This window comes from Rhipicephalus sanguineus, chromosome 4 (assembly GCF_013339695.2).
Source record: "Rhipicephalus sanguineus isolate Rsan-2018 chromosome 4, BIME_Rsan_1.4, whole genome shotgun sequence".
NCBI lineage: Eukaryota > Metazoa > Arthropoda > Arachnida > Ixodida > Ixodidae > Rhipicephalus > Rhipicephalus sanguineus.
The window spans coordinates 88,238,660-88,253,864 of NC_051179.1; the positions used below are offsets into that span (position 1 = coordinate 88,238,660).

Here is a 15,205-nt window from a genome sequence, read left to right on the forward strand (position 1 = left end):
GATCGCGCTCATAGATTCAAAGTTCAAAGTTGCTTCTCGAGTGACACGCTCCCCCTCCTCCCCTCCTCGCGTCTCTTCATGCTCGTTCAAGACGGGCGGGGCGTTTCCTATGAGAACTCACGCCAGGCCTCCCGAGCGGGGTGATGTTATCGCATGGTCCGAGCGTCGCAGGTGGGCCGGCTCATTTGATCTCTGCTTCAGCCTCTTTCGTCGGTGAGCGTATTCTCACCTCGCTATTGACCGCGTCGACACACCGAAACCGCCAGCACATTTCCAGTGGAAGACGAAAGTGGACAAATATGCAGAAAAAGGAACTTGTCATGTCTGGACTAGCATATGAGTGTGTCCGAGATGTTTGAGAACGATGCAGGAAATGCGCACCGACCTTCACAGGTGCATTAGACGCGCGGCGTTAAGCCTAATTCGATGGCTAACGCGATCAGAGTTCCTGCACGGCCTCCGAGATGTGTACCCAAAAGCGGATCTCTGGCGGCTGCGTTCGTTGCGTTGAAACGCGTTCCGTCCCTCTCTTTTCTGTCGAGAGGTAATTGTGAAATCTTCGTTACGTCAAAATGACATTGCAGAAGAAAAACCGGAAAGAGAGGGCACGCTGCTCGCCGAGCTCCCGCCATTCAGTGGTGGCTGAAGTGCACAGTCCATTGCATGGACACATCGCGAACACCTCCCCGGTGAAGGGATGTATTTTTTTATGTTAAGAGTCCTCTTTCATGTTAAAAGAAGAGACAAACGGCAGCGCGGTGCAATAATATTGCGGCGGTGGCGGCGGCGGCGTGATCACTTTCTGGACTTCGGCGGTGGCGCGAGTGGCGTGAGCAAAAACAGGCGGTGGCGGCGGCTCGGCCCGGCGGCGTCCAGTCTAGACAAAAGTGAACTCCTTCTGTCTCCTTGTCAAAATTTGCGTCGCGAGAGAAATCGCTTGATTACGCGAGGAAAAGTAGAGGGCTTGAGGATGAACTTTAGCCACGAATACAAAGATCTTGCAAGATTCTTGCACCCTCTCCGTCAAGAGGCACTTCGTATAGAGAGTGACCAGTTTTGTAACGTAATCTGGCCACCGTCTTTCAACCACGCAGCCGAACCATGAGATGGAAGTAACTAAAATAATCAGAATGAAATGGAGCACATTCGGCACGCATTCTCAAATAATGAATGGTAGTTTACCGCTATCCCTCAAGAGGAAGGTATATAACAGCTTCATCTTACCGGTACTTACCCATGGAGCAAAACCTGAAGGCTTACAAAGAGGATTCAACTTGGAGTAGAACGCAGCGAGCAAGGAAATGAAAAATATAGGTATAACCTTAAAGGATAGGACGAGAGCAGATTGGCACAAAAGAGCAGACTGAACTGCCGTGCCGACATTCCCGTGCAGGACAGGGCTCGCGTACGTTGCACTTGATCCGGCGCTACCTAGGTGCCGCGCGTCTCGCCCTTGCCCCTCTCCTCCCCCATACAACAGCGCGCGCCTGCTTACGCGGCTAGTGGCTCTTCGGGGTGTGACGTGGTAGAGTCAGGCCCCGAAAGTCTCAAGTTCCAGCGATCGCCGCAGAGGGCGAAAAAATCAACCGCGGCGAGTTTCAGCTTTAAACACCGGGAGTGGATCGACTAACCTCTGCGTTAGGATAACATGGCGGCCTTGTGGAGGCCGCCATTCGCGCTATTTCACTTTTTATGTAGGGGCGCCCTCGTTGGGGCCAAACTTCAAATAAAAATATTCCTGAAATAAGGAAGTTTAGTTGTTTGCTTACCGTTAAACTTCAATAAAACAAATTGCCGTTTATACGAAGTGGCCTTGCCTTGCCAGTTACCGCGTCATGAACCTTTTGTAGTAGTTTTTGCTCCAACAGACTCGTAATTGTCAGCAGCCTATCGGCATCATTATCTTCATTTCAAAATATACGGCGGCAGGTAACGGTTCGCGGTGCATTGGGATGGGTCTCGCGCTGTTTCGTTTCGCTGTAAATGTTTCGAGCCACTGCCTGCCGACACACTCGCTTTTGTTCTGTTCGTTTTGACTCGTTAAAATGCGAAATCGCGAAGTGCATTCAGCTGACTTCAGGGGAACGAAGGGACCGTTGAAGCTTTCACCGGATGACACTCGTTTCAAGCCCGATAATATGCGGACCGGTGAGTAAAAACCCATTGCTTCAGTTTTTTTTACCAATGGCTTTGCGTGGGTGTCACACGGAGGAGACGCACAGCAATATTCAATTTTTCGACGCCATACTCTGTATGAGAAAACGTGCGTTCCTTGCGGCGTGGTTTCACGTGGGAGCGAGTTGCTGAGTTTATCCAGGCCGCTGCAACCAACATTAACCAGGCCGCTGCAATAAAGAAAGGCAACTGCTTCACCAACGCCTCGCATGTATCTTAGTAACTAGCCTGTATATCAGTGCAAAAAACATATGAGTTATAGTTTGCCGGAGTCGCATTTGAGAAGCCAGGTTTAGAGGTCTCATTTCTCCTGTTGTCAGTTTAGGTTATGTTTACTACACATTTAGTGTAACAAAAGCTTCACATAATTATGAGTGTACTTTCACTTTAGTGTGATAAAAAACCGTCACTATAATCAGAATCTTTTTTTCTGCTGTAGCCTCCTGGCCTGACAAGGAAACAGCTGTGTGCAATGAGCAAGGCACCTGTTACATGACACGCCTTGTAAAGAAGCTAGCCCAAGTGATACAACATGCATTATAAGGTACGTTTACATATATGTATAACAAACCGCTGTTTTTGTTCACTATGTTTATATGTTTACTTTTGCAAAGTTTAATATTCATTGATTATGCTTATCAATATCTTGTGATGTCATTACTTGTTTTTCCAGGATTGCCAGGCAACAACAGGGTGACTACCCCCGAATGTCCACTCTGCAAGTGCGGCGAAACATGTGAACGTCTGCTACAACAGCTCATCTTCAACCTCACGCTTGCAATGCTGTATTTGTGAATGGTTTACCAGGCATCTCGTGGAGGGGAGTCTACAATCGTCCACAAGCATTAGCTGTCTACTGTGCCATGCAACCTACACCACAATAGCGTTCAAATTGAACACTACCTCCGTGCATTAGTTACGTTACGTGGCACTGCTGAGCTCAACGACGCAGGTTTTATACCCAGCCACCGTGGTCACATTTCATTGGGGGCGAAATGCAAAGACACTCGTGTGCTTAGATCTGCGTCTGAAGTTCAGGGAAAGACGGAAGCTTGAATAGACGAAAAATTTGTTAACAAGAGGTGTCGCTGGAGCAAATGTTTCGACATGCAGTCTTGTCTTCTTCGAGGCTACAACTGCGTTTGTTTAACTCCAGGCAGTTAGAATCAATCTAGAGTTGCCCACTACTGTATGACTCATAATCATATCATGCTTTGCATGTGAATCATCAGAAATTATAAATTTAAAGGTAAATATATAGAAGTCTGTCTGGCTGGGCAAGATTATAAGAATAAAAAGACCCTCCAGCCACATTTAATCATTAGTCTTCTTAATTTAAAAAAACTAGGAGAACGAACGGGTCTCGAAACGTAGTTTTTTTTAATTATAAATCGCATTAGAAAACGAACATCACGGCAGTGAGGGGAATTAACAGTCTTTCCAACATCTAATAATATCTGGGGTTTACCGTCCCAAAACCACGATATGATTATGAGGGATGCCGTAGTGGAGGGCTCTGGAAATTTCGACCTCCTGGGGTCCTTTAACGTGCACCTAAATCTAAGTACACGGGCCTTAAACATTTTCGCCTCCATCGAAAATACAGCCGCCGCGCAATATAAATGCAACATTTAGTTGTGCCTTATGAGACAGTTTACAAACTACGCTCAAAACTGTTTTGCGTTAATTAACAGCGTTTAGATAATAGAAGTTTACAAAAAGTTACGACAAAGCTTTACAAGGCCGTGCTCATATACATTAGCCTTTGCACATATGTTCAATGGGCTCCTTCAAATTACTTACAGCTAATAAACAAATTACAAGTGTGACGAGCACTTCCAGCACAGCTTCACCAAGCATGTTTACGTTGTCGTGATGAGTGAGATTGTGTTCAGTGAATATGGTAGTGTTTTTCTTTATAGCAGAGAAACGTCCCAAATTTGTTTGAGCACACCTACTTCTGCTGTTTGATTAAATTAACATGTCACAGTTGTAGCACATACCACTATGAAGTGAATGTCTGTCAACTACTGTCACGAAAAAACGTAGGAAATCGAAGAGGTAATTCAAAACATACATGAATTTAGACTTATCCACAGCCACACTACAAGATTTTATGTATTGTCACGGGGTCGTGACGTCGACGAAAGCAGCAGTCGATGTGTCCAAGATCAAACTTTTTATTTGGCCGAACTTGTGGCCGGGAAACGAAAAGTCAAACTACAGCTATACACACTGCACACTGATAACGGTTTGCGCAGCGCAGTAACTACACGTGCAATTGGCCAATAACATAAAACATACAAAGAAAGTGCATGTGCCAGTATTTCAGGCCGGAGCTTCTATTCTAAAAGTAGCAGGGAGAATACATGCTTGAGCTTCCAAGCCCAAATATATTGAAAAAGTAAATAACACAATAACAAGTATGCAATATATACATGACCTTTATTTATCCAGCATTGCACAGGTTCACATCATGACCTACCAGTTGATTTCGTGAGCGTTTGCTTGCAATATTGTCACGGGGATGACGAATACACGAGAGAGACAGCAGCAAGTATATTTACAATATTTACAAGCAACTGTGCCACCGAATGGCTGCCAGCATCTCGCGCGGCATTCCCGCTTCTTCCTCGTCTCTTCGTCTCCAACGGCGTGCTCATCCACAATGCCTCGTAACATCACCCCCGGCGGACGGAGCGCCGTCACGGCGCCTCCTAAGTCATTCAGCACTGGGATTGTAGTAGCGTTTGAGGCGCGACACATGAACGACATCAGTAGGTGGTGTAGGAGAAGACGAGAGCGGATGGACGGGAGTGATGAGGTAGTCAACGTCAGTGACCTTGCGGAGAACTTTGTAGGGCCCTGTGTATCGAGGGAGAAGCTTCTCGCACAAGCCTTCGCGTCGATACGGCGTCCAGAGTAGGACAAGAGATTCGGGCGGGTAGTCGACGTCGCGGTGCCGGTTATCGTAGCGCGCTTTTTGCGAGACCTGGGAATCACAGAGCCTGGCGTGGGCGACTCGGCGAGCCTCGCGGGCGCGAGAAGCGACATCCTGAGCATACACGCTTGGTACGATGGTATCAGAAGGGAGGAGCGTTTCGAAGGGCAACGTAGGATGGCGGCCGTACAGAAGAAAGAACGGCGAATAGCCGGCGGTGTCATGCCTCGACGAATTATAGGCAAAAGTAACATAGGGTAGGGTTGCGTCCCAATCACGGTGGTCAGCAGAGACGTACATTGACAACATATCCGTGAGAGTACGGTTGAGGCGCTCGGTAAGACCGTTAGTCTGCGGATGGTAGGCTGTAGTAAGTTGATGTTCGGTAGAGCAGCTACGGAGTATTTCGTCGATGACTCTTGCGAGGAAGCAGCGGCCCCGATCCGTAAGAAGCTGGCGCGGAGCACCGTGTCGAAGAATGACATCATTGAGCAGAAAGTCCGCGACGTCTGTAGCGCAGCTAGTTGGCAAGGCACGTGTTATGGCATACCTGGTCGCATAGTCAGTTGCGACAGCAATCCATTTGTTACCTGACACGGACGTAGGAAAAGGTCCGAGCAAGTCGAGACCGACGCGGAAGAATGGTTCGGATGGAATGTCAATAGGTTTAAGCAGGCCAGCCTGAGGAAGAGCAGGACGTTTGCGCCGCTGACAGTGCTCGCAAGCAGCGACATATCGGCGCACAGAACGATAAAGGCCAGGCCAAAAGAACCGCTGCCGCACGCGGTCATAGGTGCGTGAAACGCCCAGGTGTCCCGCAGTCGGAGCATCATGGAGATGTTGAAGAATGGTTGCACGCAGGTGTCGGGGAATAACTAACAAAAGTTCTGGACCATCAGGCTTCATGCTGCGGCGATACAGAATGTCATTGCGTAGGACATACTGGCGGAGAGAAGGGTCGGAACGTCCCGAGGAGACTTGGTGGATGACCATCTTGAGGGTTGCATCCCGACGCTGTTCTGCGCCGATGTCGCACAAATCAGATATGGCGAGTACACAAGAATCATTGTCATGGTCAGCGAGGCTAGCAGGGTCCACCGGATGACGCGAGAGACAATCGGCGTCTTGGTGCAGCCTGCCCGATTTGTAAATTACGTCGAAGGCATACTCCTGGAGACGTAGAGCCCAGCGACCAAGGCGACCAGTTGGGTCCTTGAGTGATGACAGCCAACAGAGAGCGTGGTGTTCGGTAATAACTGAGAACTCACGGCCATACAAGTAGGGGCGAAATTTTGCGACAGCCCAGACCAACGCAAGACATTCGCGCTCCGTGATCGAATAGTTCCGCTCAGATGTGGAGAGAAGGCGGCTGGCGTATGCAATCACACGTGTTTGGCCCCCCTGGTGTTGGGCGAGGACGGCGCCGATTCCATGCCCACTGGCATCTGTGCGAACCTCCGTAGTCGCGGACGGGTCAAAGTGGGCCAGTATTGGTGGTGAAGTGAGCAAGTTGATCAGCGTCGAGAATGCAGCCGCCTGGTCCTGGCCCCACGAGAAGGGGACGTCTTTCTTTAGAAGGTCAGTGAGCGGTCGGGCAATGGTGGCGAAATTGCGTATAAAGCGTCGGAAGTATGAGCATAAGCCAACAAAGCTCCGAACATCTTTAGTAGAAGAAGGCAGAGGAAAGTGCTTGACGGCGCTAATCTTGTCAGGGTCAGGTTGTACACCAGTAGCACTTACAAGATGACCAAGCACAGTGATTTGTTGCCGGCCGAAATTGCACTTTTTGGAGTTCAGCTGGAGTCCCGCTCGACGAAAAACAGCAAGAATGGTCGACAAACGAGTTAGATGACTCTCAAACGTTGGGGAAAAGACAATGACATCGTCGAGGTAGCAGAGACATATGGACCATTTATAGCCACGGAGGAGAGAGTCCATCATGCGTTCGAACGTCGCCGGGGCGTTGCACAGCCCAAAAGGCATAACCTTGAACTGATAGAGGCCGTCCGGTGTGACGAAGGCAGTTTTTTCTCGGTCTAAGTCGTCGACAGAAATCTGCCAGTAACCCGAGCGCAGGTCTATGGATGAGAAGTATCTCGCACCATGAAGACAGTCAAGCGCGTCGTCGATTCGTGGCAGCGGGTATACGTCTTTGCGGGTTATCTTGTTCAAGGCACGATAGTCGACGCAAAATCTCCAGCTGCCATCCTTCTTTTTGACCAAGACGACAGGTGACGCCCATGGACTTGAGGAGGCCTCAATGACGCCTTTTGAGAGCATCTTATCGACTTCTCGTTGTATGACCTGGCGTTCGGAATGGGATACACGATATGGCCGCCGTCTGACAGGACTAGCATCGCCGGTATGTATTTGATGCCGTATTAATGACGTTTGACCTAAAGGGCGCTCATCGAAATCGAAGATATCCTTATAGGTCGTTAAAACATGGCGAAGTTGCGCAGCTTGACGCGGTAGAAGATCAGGCGCAATCATTTTCGCGATTTCGTCGGGGGGTGCGCTTGCTGAGCTGGCTGCAACACCGGATGAGCACTCTCCTGCGTCTAATGCCACGATGTTACACGCATCAAGTGCTGATATGTTGGCCAACGAAATGCCTTGCGGAAGAACTTGGGTCGAGTTACTGAAGTTGAGGAGAGGGAGCTGTACGTAGTTGTCGACAACATTCACGAGGGTATGCGGCACAGCAATATTCCGGGCCAACAGCACGTCAACTAATGGGGACACTATGTAGTCGCCGTCGGGAAGAGGTGGTGATGTCGTCAACGCCACACACGTGGCGGCTTGCGGTGACAGCCGAACATAATCCACAGAGCACAAGTGGTTTGGCGGTGAAGCTGCGCCATCAGCAAGCCGAGGCAGTTCAAGTTGAAGAACGCCGGTTGCACAGTCAATGAGGGCGGCGTGAGTAGACAAGAAATCCAATCCGAGAATGACGTCATTTGGGCACTGCTCAAGAACAGCAAACAAAACAGATGTGTGGTGATCGGCGATCGTGATGCGTGCTGTGCACATTCCTATAACGGCAGGACTTCTTCCGTCGGCGACACGAATCATACCAGGAGCAGCCGGAGTAAGCATTTTCTTCAGGCGGCGACGAAGTCGAGCACTCATCACGGAAATATGTGCCCCAGTATCAACAAGTGCGGAAACAGTCAGGCCGTCAACGTCAACGTCGATCAAATTTCGTCGTGTCGGCAGTACAAGAAGAGGATTTGAGGTGGAATTAGAAGATGCAGCATCACCTCTAAGAGCTGCATCTCTTAGTTTCCCTGTCGAACATTGAGCGGCGAGGTCGGACGTCGTCGTAGAGGAGACGGAGACGACGGGCGACGCGCTGGCGGCAAACGGGACTGGTGACCTCGGGGCGACGGCGAGCGGCTGTGCGGCGTAGCAGTGGCATCGGCGTTGTATGGCTCGAAAGGCTGGGAACGGCGGTAGTTATCGGGGTACGGCTCAGGAGGCTGGGAACGGCGGTAGCTGTCGGCGGGGCTAGCAGTGGCATACTGGGTTCTTAAAGGCGAAGACCAACGGTTGTTGCAATGTCGTGCGACGTGACCTATACGGCGGCAGTTGAAGCAGATCGGCCGATCATCTGCAGTTCGCCATTCAGCCGGATTACGAGACCGTGGAGAAAACCGTTGTTCCTGGGGCGGCGACCTGGGGCGAGGCGGCGACCTTGGGCGAACGTCAGATGTCCGGGACTGAGCAACGGCGCAGACAGCGAAGCCCAAATTGCCGAGTTCCTCCCGCACAATTGACTGGACGAGGGCAACTGAGGGCAGGTGCGAATCAACGTGACCGTTGTTGGGAAGAGCAGGTGCAATTGCTTCGATTTCCCGACGGATGATTCGTGTAATATCGGATGCCGGTGACGACTGCAGATGAGAGGTCAGTCCATCTTCGCACGAAGACGTCGCAGCTGTGTTTGGCAGCCGAGAAAATGGCTTTGCAATACGTCGGCTTTTGGCCTGTTCAAAACGCCGGCATTCCTCAATAATTTCGTCGACGGTCGCACAATTCCGGCACAGTAATAGATTGAACGCGTCGTCCGCGATACCCTTCAGCACGTGGCCAACCTTGTCCGACTCCGACATGTCGCTGTCGACTTTACGACAAAGAGCCAGCACGTCCTGAATGTACGATATGTAGGGTTCAGTGGACGTCTGAGCACGGGTGGATAGCTCTTTCTTTGCGGCTGCCTTTCGACCCATGGGCTTTCCAAACAAGTCGCACAGTTTTCGCTTAAATGTGTCCCAACTTCCGATCTCCTCCTCATGGTTCTCGTACCATACCGTCGCCGTGCCTTTTAGGTAGAAGAGCACGTTGGCCAGCATGAGAGTCGGGTCATAACGATTGAGAGCACTGGTACGCTCATAGTCAGCAATCCAATCTTCGACGTCGACTTCATCCGTACCGCAGAACGTCCCAGGGTTTTTCGGATGCGTCAACACGTACGTTGGCGGCGTTGTGGCCGGTGCAGGCGTTGCCGGGGCCGGTGCATGCGTTGTCGTGGCCGATGCAGGAGTAGTCATAGCATCGGTCTCGTCTTCCATCCTGGAAACTCCGAGTCGACGACCACTGCGGAGCTCCGTTGTACAGCGGTTCTTCTACCCCGCAGCTCCACCAAATTGTCACGGGGATGACGAATACACGAGAGAGACAGCAGCAAGTATATTTACAATATTTACAAGCAACTGTGCCACCGAATGGCTGCCAGCATCTCGCGCGGCATTCCCGCTTCTTCCTCGTCTCTTCGTCTCCAACGGCGTGCTCATCCACAATGCCTCGTAACAATATAGTGCTCAAGTTCTATCGACATGTCTATGTGATATAGAGATTGTGCTCGTGGCTGAGCAGTTGTTTAGTGTTCTGTGCGAACACCAACAAAGATGTACACTGCATGCCTCAAGCTTATTTTCTTAGAATGTGCTTGGGAATCTGTAAGCACTCGCCTTATGTCTCTGTTTCTTTAGCATGCATCTACGCTGCACACTCAGCAGTCCGATTACTACTAGCGCCAAGAAATTCTAGCTGTAGAAACTGTGTAACCGAACTATAACTAGGAACAAAACGAGCCTGCAATATTTCTTCCACCTATTACCTGAATATGTAATACGTATGGTATAGCTTCACGGCCGAGAATTTCGCCGAGAAATTCGCGCCTACCCTGTAGACACAACGCGATATTCCTTATTTGTAACGCATTCAAGGTGACATCGCAGAGCGAGAAAGATGCAGAACTGTACGCATCCGCGAAAGTTCACGTAACAAATTTATAAAAACTACATAGCTCTCACTGCGCTAGCTATCTCTCGGCGTAGCGCATGTTTTGTTTCCGACTCCACCACCATGCACTCACTTAAAGATCAACACAACCTGGCAAGCGGCTGTTAAACTCGGACGCCGCAACACAATGAGAGCAACGTTCTTTCAGCGATCTCGGTGTGCAGTTATATGCAGATATTTGTCAGCTGAAAGCTTTCGACGTCTATGAGTGACTTGTTTTGCTTGGACCTGACTGTATACATTGCTTGTACTACCTTGGGGACTCACAATAAACGATGCAAACCTTACTTGATTGACGCTGTTTTTGCCAGTCGAGGCCAGTTTGGTCACCTGGCGATAACTATTACACACGCGAGCCGCGATTTAGCAACGACAAAGAACAAAATACCACAGGGAGCAAAAAGTGCAGTAGCGCGACCAGGGCGAACCAACCGCAAAAATGCGTTTGTTTAATGATGATGATAGTACTTGCAGCGCCATCTCGCCTCGCTCTATTGCAGTTCAGTACGCCGCCGCTACCCTCTATTTCCGTACTACAGCCAAAGGTACAGTTTCAGTTCTCTAATGTGGTAGATGTTCTCTGGTAGAGTGAGCTAGAAGAGGTGTAGTGCGCTCTCTGACGTCGAACGCGTGACACCGCCAATGTCTTCTTTCCTACTAAGGAATACACTAGGACTGCGTCAAGCTGATTCAGCATGTGCGAGGAAAGCACAGACGCTACATCTGCTTGTAGTCCGCGACACACTTCTGCTTTCTGTGACGCGACAGTGACGTCTGGACTGCATTCCGTCGTAATATCGATACCAAACGGCTACGACGCTGCACGAGCACTAGATCGATTTTGTCTGACGAATCCTTAGGTCATTCACTAATACCCCTGTCACACGGACAGCCTTAACCGCGCTTAAGCCAACTACGGTTACGGTTAACCGTAGTTAGTCTCCTAACCGTAGTTATCGCAAACCGAGCTAGGCAAGCGCGGTTTACCCTCAGAAACCGATAGACGAGAACCGGCGCATTCAGCATGGTATGGCCGATGGCTCTCACAAACCGAGAAGCTGACAAGATGGCGGAGCTGTGAGTGCACCAGCCGTGAACCGGCGCACGTTATTCGGTAGCTTCGCGGAGGATTTTCACGGAGCGCGTCTCCAGTTGGCGAACAATAGCCAAGCAACACTAGTTGAAAACGAGTTTTGCTTGGCAAAACGAGGCTCGCCGTGGGAAGACCAACAAAAAAACATGGCTGATCCCTCCATCATTGGAATCGGTATAACACGAAAGTGAAACGTGTCTTCAGAGAAGTAGTGCTTATTGTGTAATGATATACGAGAGCTTGTACAACGTCTATTCGTGTTTGGCAGCTATAGCACCGTTTGACGTGGATGCACCCATGCTGACAGCATGTCTCTGTCGCGACGTCTAACACCCATGATCATGATTAAACCGTTGTGGTAGGTGACGGTGTGAACATATATTTGGACACAGCGAATCGTGAATCCCGCGTAAGGATGATATCAACAAGCTCATAATCAACACTGGTACCCGGTATGCACTTCTTCAAAGCGTCGTCAATTAAGGAGAGAAACGGCACGGTGTGCGCTTTCTAGTAATGGGTAGCCGACGCCTGTGCTCATGCATACATAACACACACTGCGTTTCAGCTACACGGGAGGTAGAGGTTCGTAGCCTGAGCCGCAAGCGCGTGCGTCCCGCTGGCCTCTGTCTCGCAGGCGCTGCTCTCGCTTGACCAAGGCACGACATTCGCCCGTCGAAATCACGTCCTTTCTGCAACGCATATTGCAGCAGTTTTGTTAGTCGGTGCTCTCGCAACTGAAGCAGTCGGCGGCGGAGAAATCCCGTTGGTGCACGTGGAAGCTGCACTACTCCGATGAGCCGTATCCCCCGTATTCTCAAACAAGCCTCGACTCGAATTTGGTCCTTCACTTGACCGAGTTCAGCATAGCGCCGCTGCTCGACTGAAAATGAAGCCGCGCTTCTCAAGAATCGCTGTAGATTATCACTGATATGCAGTGACTTCTTCTGCCCAGAGACGGCGGTCCCATCAATTTTCTCAAGTCAAGGTGGCGCGTTGAGTGAAGGGACGTTCTAGAATACGCGTCCCGCCCGCCACTGTGGTCTTGTGGTTATGGCGCTCGACTGCTGACCCGAAGGCCGCGGGATCAAATCCCGGCCGTGGCGGCTGCATTTTCGATGGAGGCGAAAATGTTTGAGGCCCGTGTACTTATATTTAGGTGCACGGTAAAGAACCCCAGGTGGTCGAAATTTCCGGAGCCCTCCACTACGGCGTCTCTCATAATCATATCGTGGTTTTGGGACGTTAAACCCCAGATATTATTATTCTGGAGTACGGGGGTTAACCATGACCTCAGATATCGCGTGTAATCTCGGAGTAAGCGCTAGTAAGTGTCGATCGTGAAGCATTACTTCTTTTCACCTCTCACAGACGGCGGCACCGCCCCGCACCGCCCGCGGCGAAAGAGAATGTATGAAAGATATAAGGCGCGTTTGCGCCGTGCCTAACATCTCCCGAGATGGCTTAGTGGGTAGGGCGCCGGGCGCTTGCCGTCGCGGCCGCAATCTCGTGGGTTCGATTCCCAACGGGGTATCTTTTTCTTGTTTCTTTTTTCTTTTTCACCCGTTGGTGTCCATTTTATCAACGTCATATCCGTGACGGATGTACTTGGCGGAACCCGGCATAAAACGCTTTCGTGGTAAAAAGACTATTCCGTCCACGGCGTGTTTGCGAGAGGGTACAGTATTATCGCTACAGCTTTCTTGAGGGGAAATTCTTTTTGCATTTTTCGTGTCTAGCCGCCTCACAGAGCTACAAACACTGAATATGCAGCCCAAAGTGGAACGATTCAATACACTGTCGGGAGGGGGGGGGGGGGGTTAGCGGAGGTGTATCTTACCACGCAATTTGCCAAGTGTGTGCCCAAACTTCTTGCTGACCATACGAGCAGCACGTGGTTTCGTGGGCTTGCTCAAGTGAGCTAACTGAGCTCGTGTAGCAATGGCAAACCCGCGTTCGCGTTAACAGAGGTATAAGAACCACGTCTTTAGCCTACTCTGCTCATTTCTCACCGATAGAGCGCACCATGCGGGCCTGTAATATACCAGGGGTAATCGTTCTTGCGCCCGCTAGTTGTATGACACAGAAATGGACGTCGCACCACCTGTCGCGCTTGGACTGACACGGCGGACAAACCACTTGCGTCCACCGCCCCGACAATCGCAGGCGTGCCTCTCGTTGCGCTCACAAGGTTAGTCGCAGAGTTCTACGTAGTACTGAATATATAAATGCACATGCAATCCACGTCGTGTGTGCGTATCGTGCATACACAGTGCAGAGAGTGTGCGTACTTTTATTACGCCATTATTCCATGCAAGTATTCTATGCATATATGCCTTTATTTCAACATTTTGTATTGCAAGACCTCGTAGTTCGCGCAAGGCCAGATCGTTTGCAGCGCCATCCCCATGTTGGCTCGTAGAAGTATAGAGCACGCTGTTGTTTTGTTTAAAGTTGCTGTTAGAGGTTATGTCGCAATACAGTAAGAACTGCGCGTGATACGTAGCTGAATGAAATCCTTGCGTGTTTGGAGTCCATTAAATATCAGGTGAAGTATCTATGGATTTAATCTGGAAGTCAGGAGAGCCTCGTGTAGCGATCGGTTGCTCTAGGGAGAAGCAGGCGCGCTGACCGCTGTGGACCTGCAGTGGGCGGCCACTGGTAGTGTACGTTTATCTACAACGCGAGGTCTTGGAGGCGCTGCTTCCTATGACTTGGCGTGTTCACCCATGCTCATATTCTCGCTAGGTGTAGAACACTGTCGCCGCAACTGTGATTGTTATTAGCGCTTTGCGTAATAAATATGAAGCCGACGACTCGGCATCTCGTCGGTCATCGCTCTCCCTAGAGAGGCAATGATTTGTTTCCTAAGATACAAGCAGAAGACACAAGACAAAACGAATTGTAGAATGCTAGATTCAAGGAAAATCAATTTTAGGCACACGTACCACACAAGGTGACCCGTCAGGCCGTGAAGTGCCATTTGGAAAGGTGCAAGTTATGTCTCTTCCTGTAATACAGAACAGAACATCAATATTATTCAGATGTATGATCGATACCATTAAGATTACCTGGGAAATAACCACTACTAGTGATTACCGAAAACGCGATGCGCAAACATTAAAAGCAGAGCAGCATAATGCTCCCAGAACGTAAAGCTGGTAAGTACAATATTGCCACGGGCGCTTCTGTTTCTATCGTTATGCCACCTGTCCGTTACACATGTAACCACTACCTTGCGCAAACCACGCTAGAATGGCTGGGAACGTTCCCGGTTATTTTATCATCTTCCGATGAGATTGGGTGCCCAACGCGAACAAATACTTTGAGGACGCTTGAGCATCGCTGTCAATAGTATAGCATGATAACATAATCGGACCGTGTTCGTATCACCTTCCCTATCGCTATACTGAATTCGCTTCCCGGTGAACACCTAAACCGTGCCTCAATGAAGGTCAAAGTGCAGACGTTCTCCGCATCCAATATCCATGCATGTGACGCGAAGAAACACGGTCAGCCAGAGGTCACAGGCCGCATTTAGATAAGCAAAGTGTGACCAGCAAAATTCATTACCTGAAGGCTTCCAAGCGTCAAACCAAGCATAGCCGTTCATACGAAAATGCTGATAGACAGTTGGGCTTCTTTTTAGCAATCTTCGGCATACACACACACACAGAGCAACACTTACA

The 15,205-nt window shown here is 49.9% G+C and overlaps 2 protein-coding genes across 4 annotated transcripts in view; one reads left to right on the forward strand and one right to left on the reverse strand.

The window, feature by feature from the left end:
- Positions 1–15,205, forward strand: part of LOC125758250 (uncharacterized) — a 220,036-nt gene that overhangs the window by 65,484 nt on the left and 139,347 nt on the right. The window lies entirely within an intron of this gene.
- LOC119390394 (uncharacterized) overlaps positions 1–15,205 on the reverse strand; it is a 164,017-nt gene that overhangs the window by 54,947 nt on the left and 93,865 nt on the right. For all 3 annotated transcript variants that reach the window (XR_007415813.1, XR_007415812.1, XM_049414822.1), the window contains exon 2: positions 14,465–14,526. Coding sequence is in view for 1 of the 3 variants with exons in the window: in XM_049414822.1 (XP_049270779.1) it covers positions 14,465–14,526 (62 nt within the window). In the remaining 2 variants the exon portion in view is untranslated. The remainder of the gene's footprint in view (positions 1–14,464; positions 14,527–15,205) is intronic.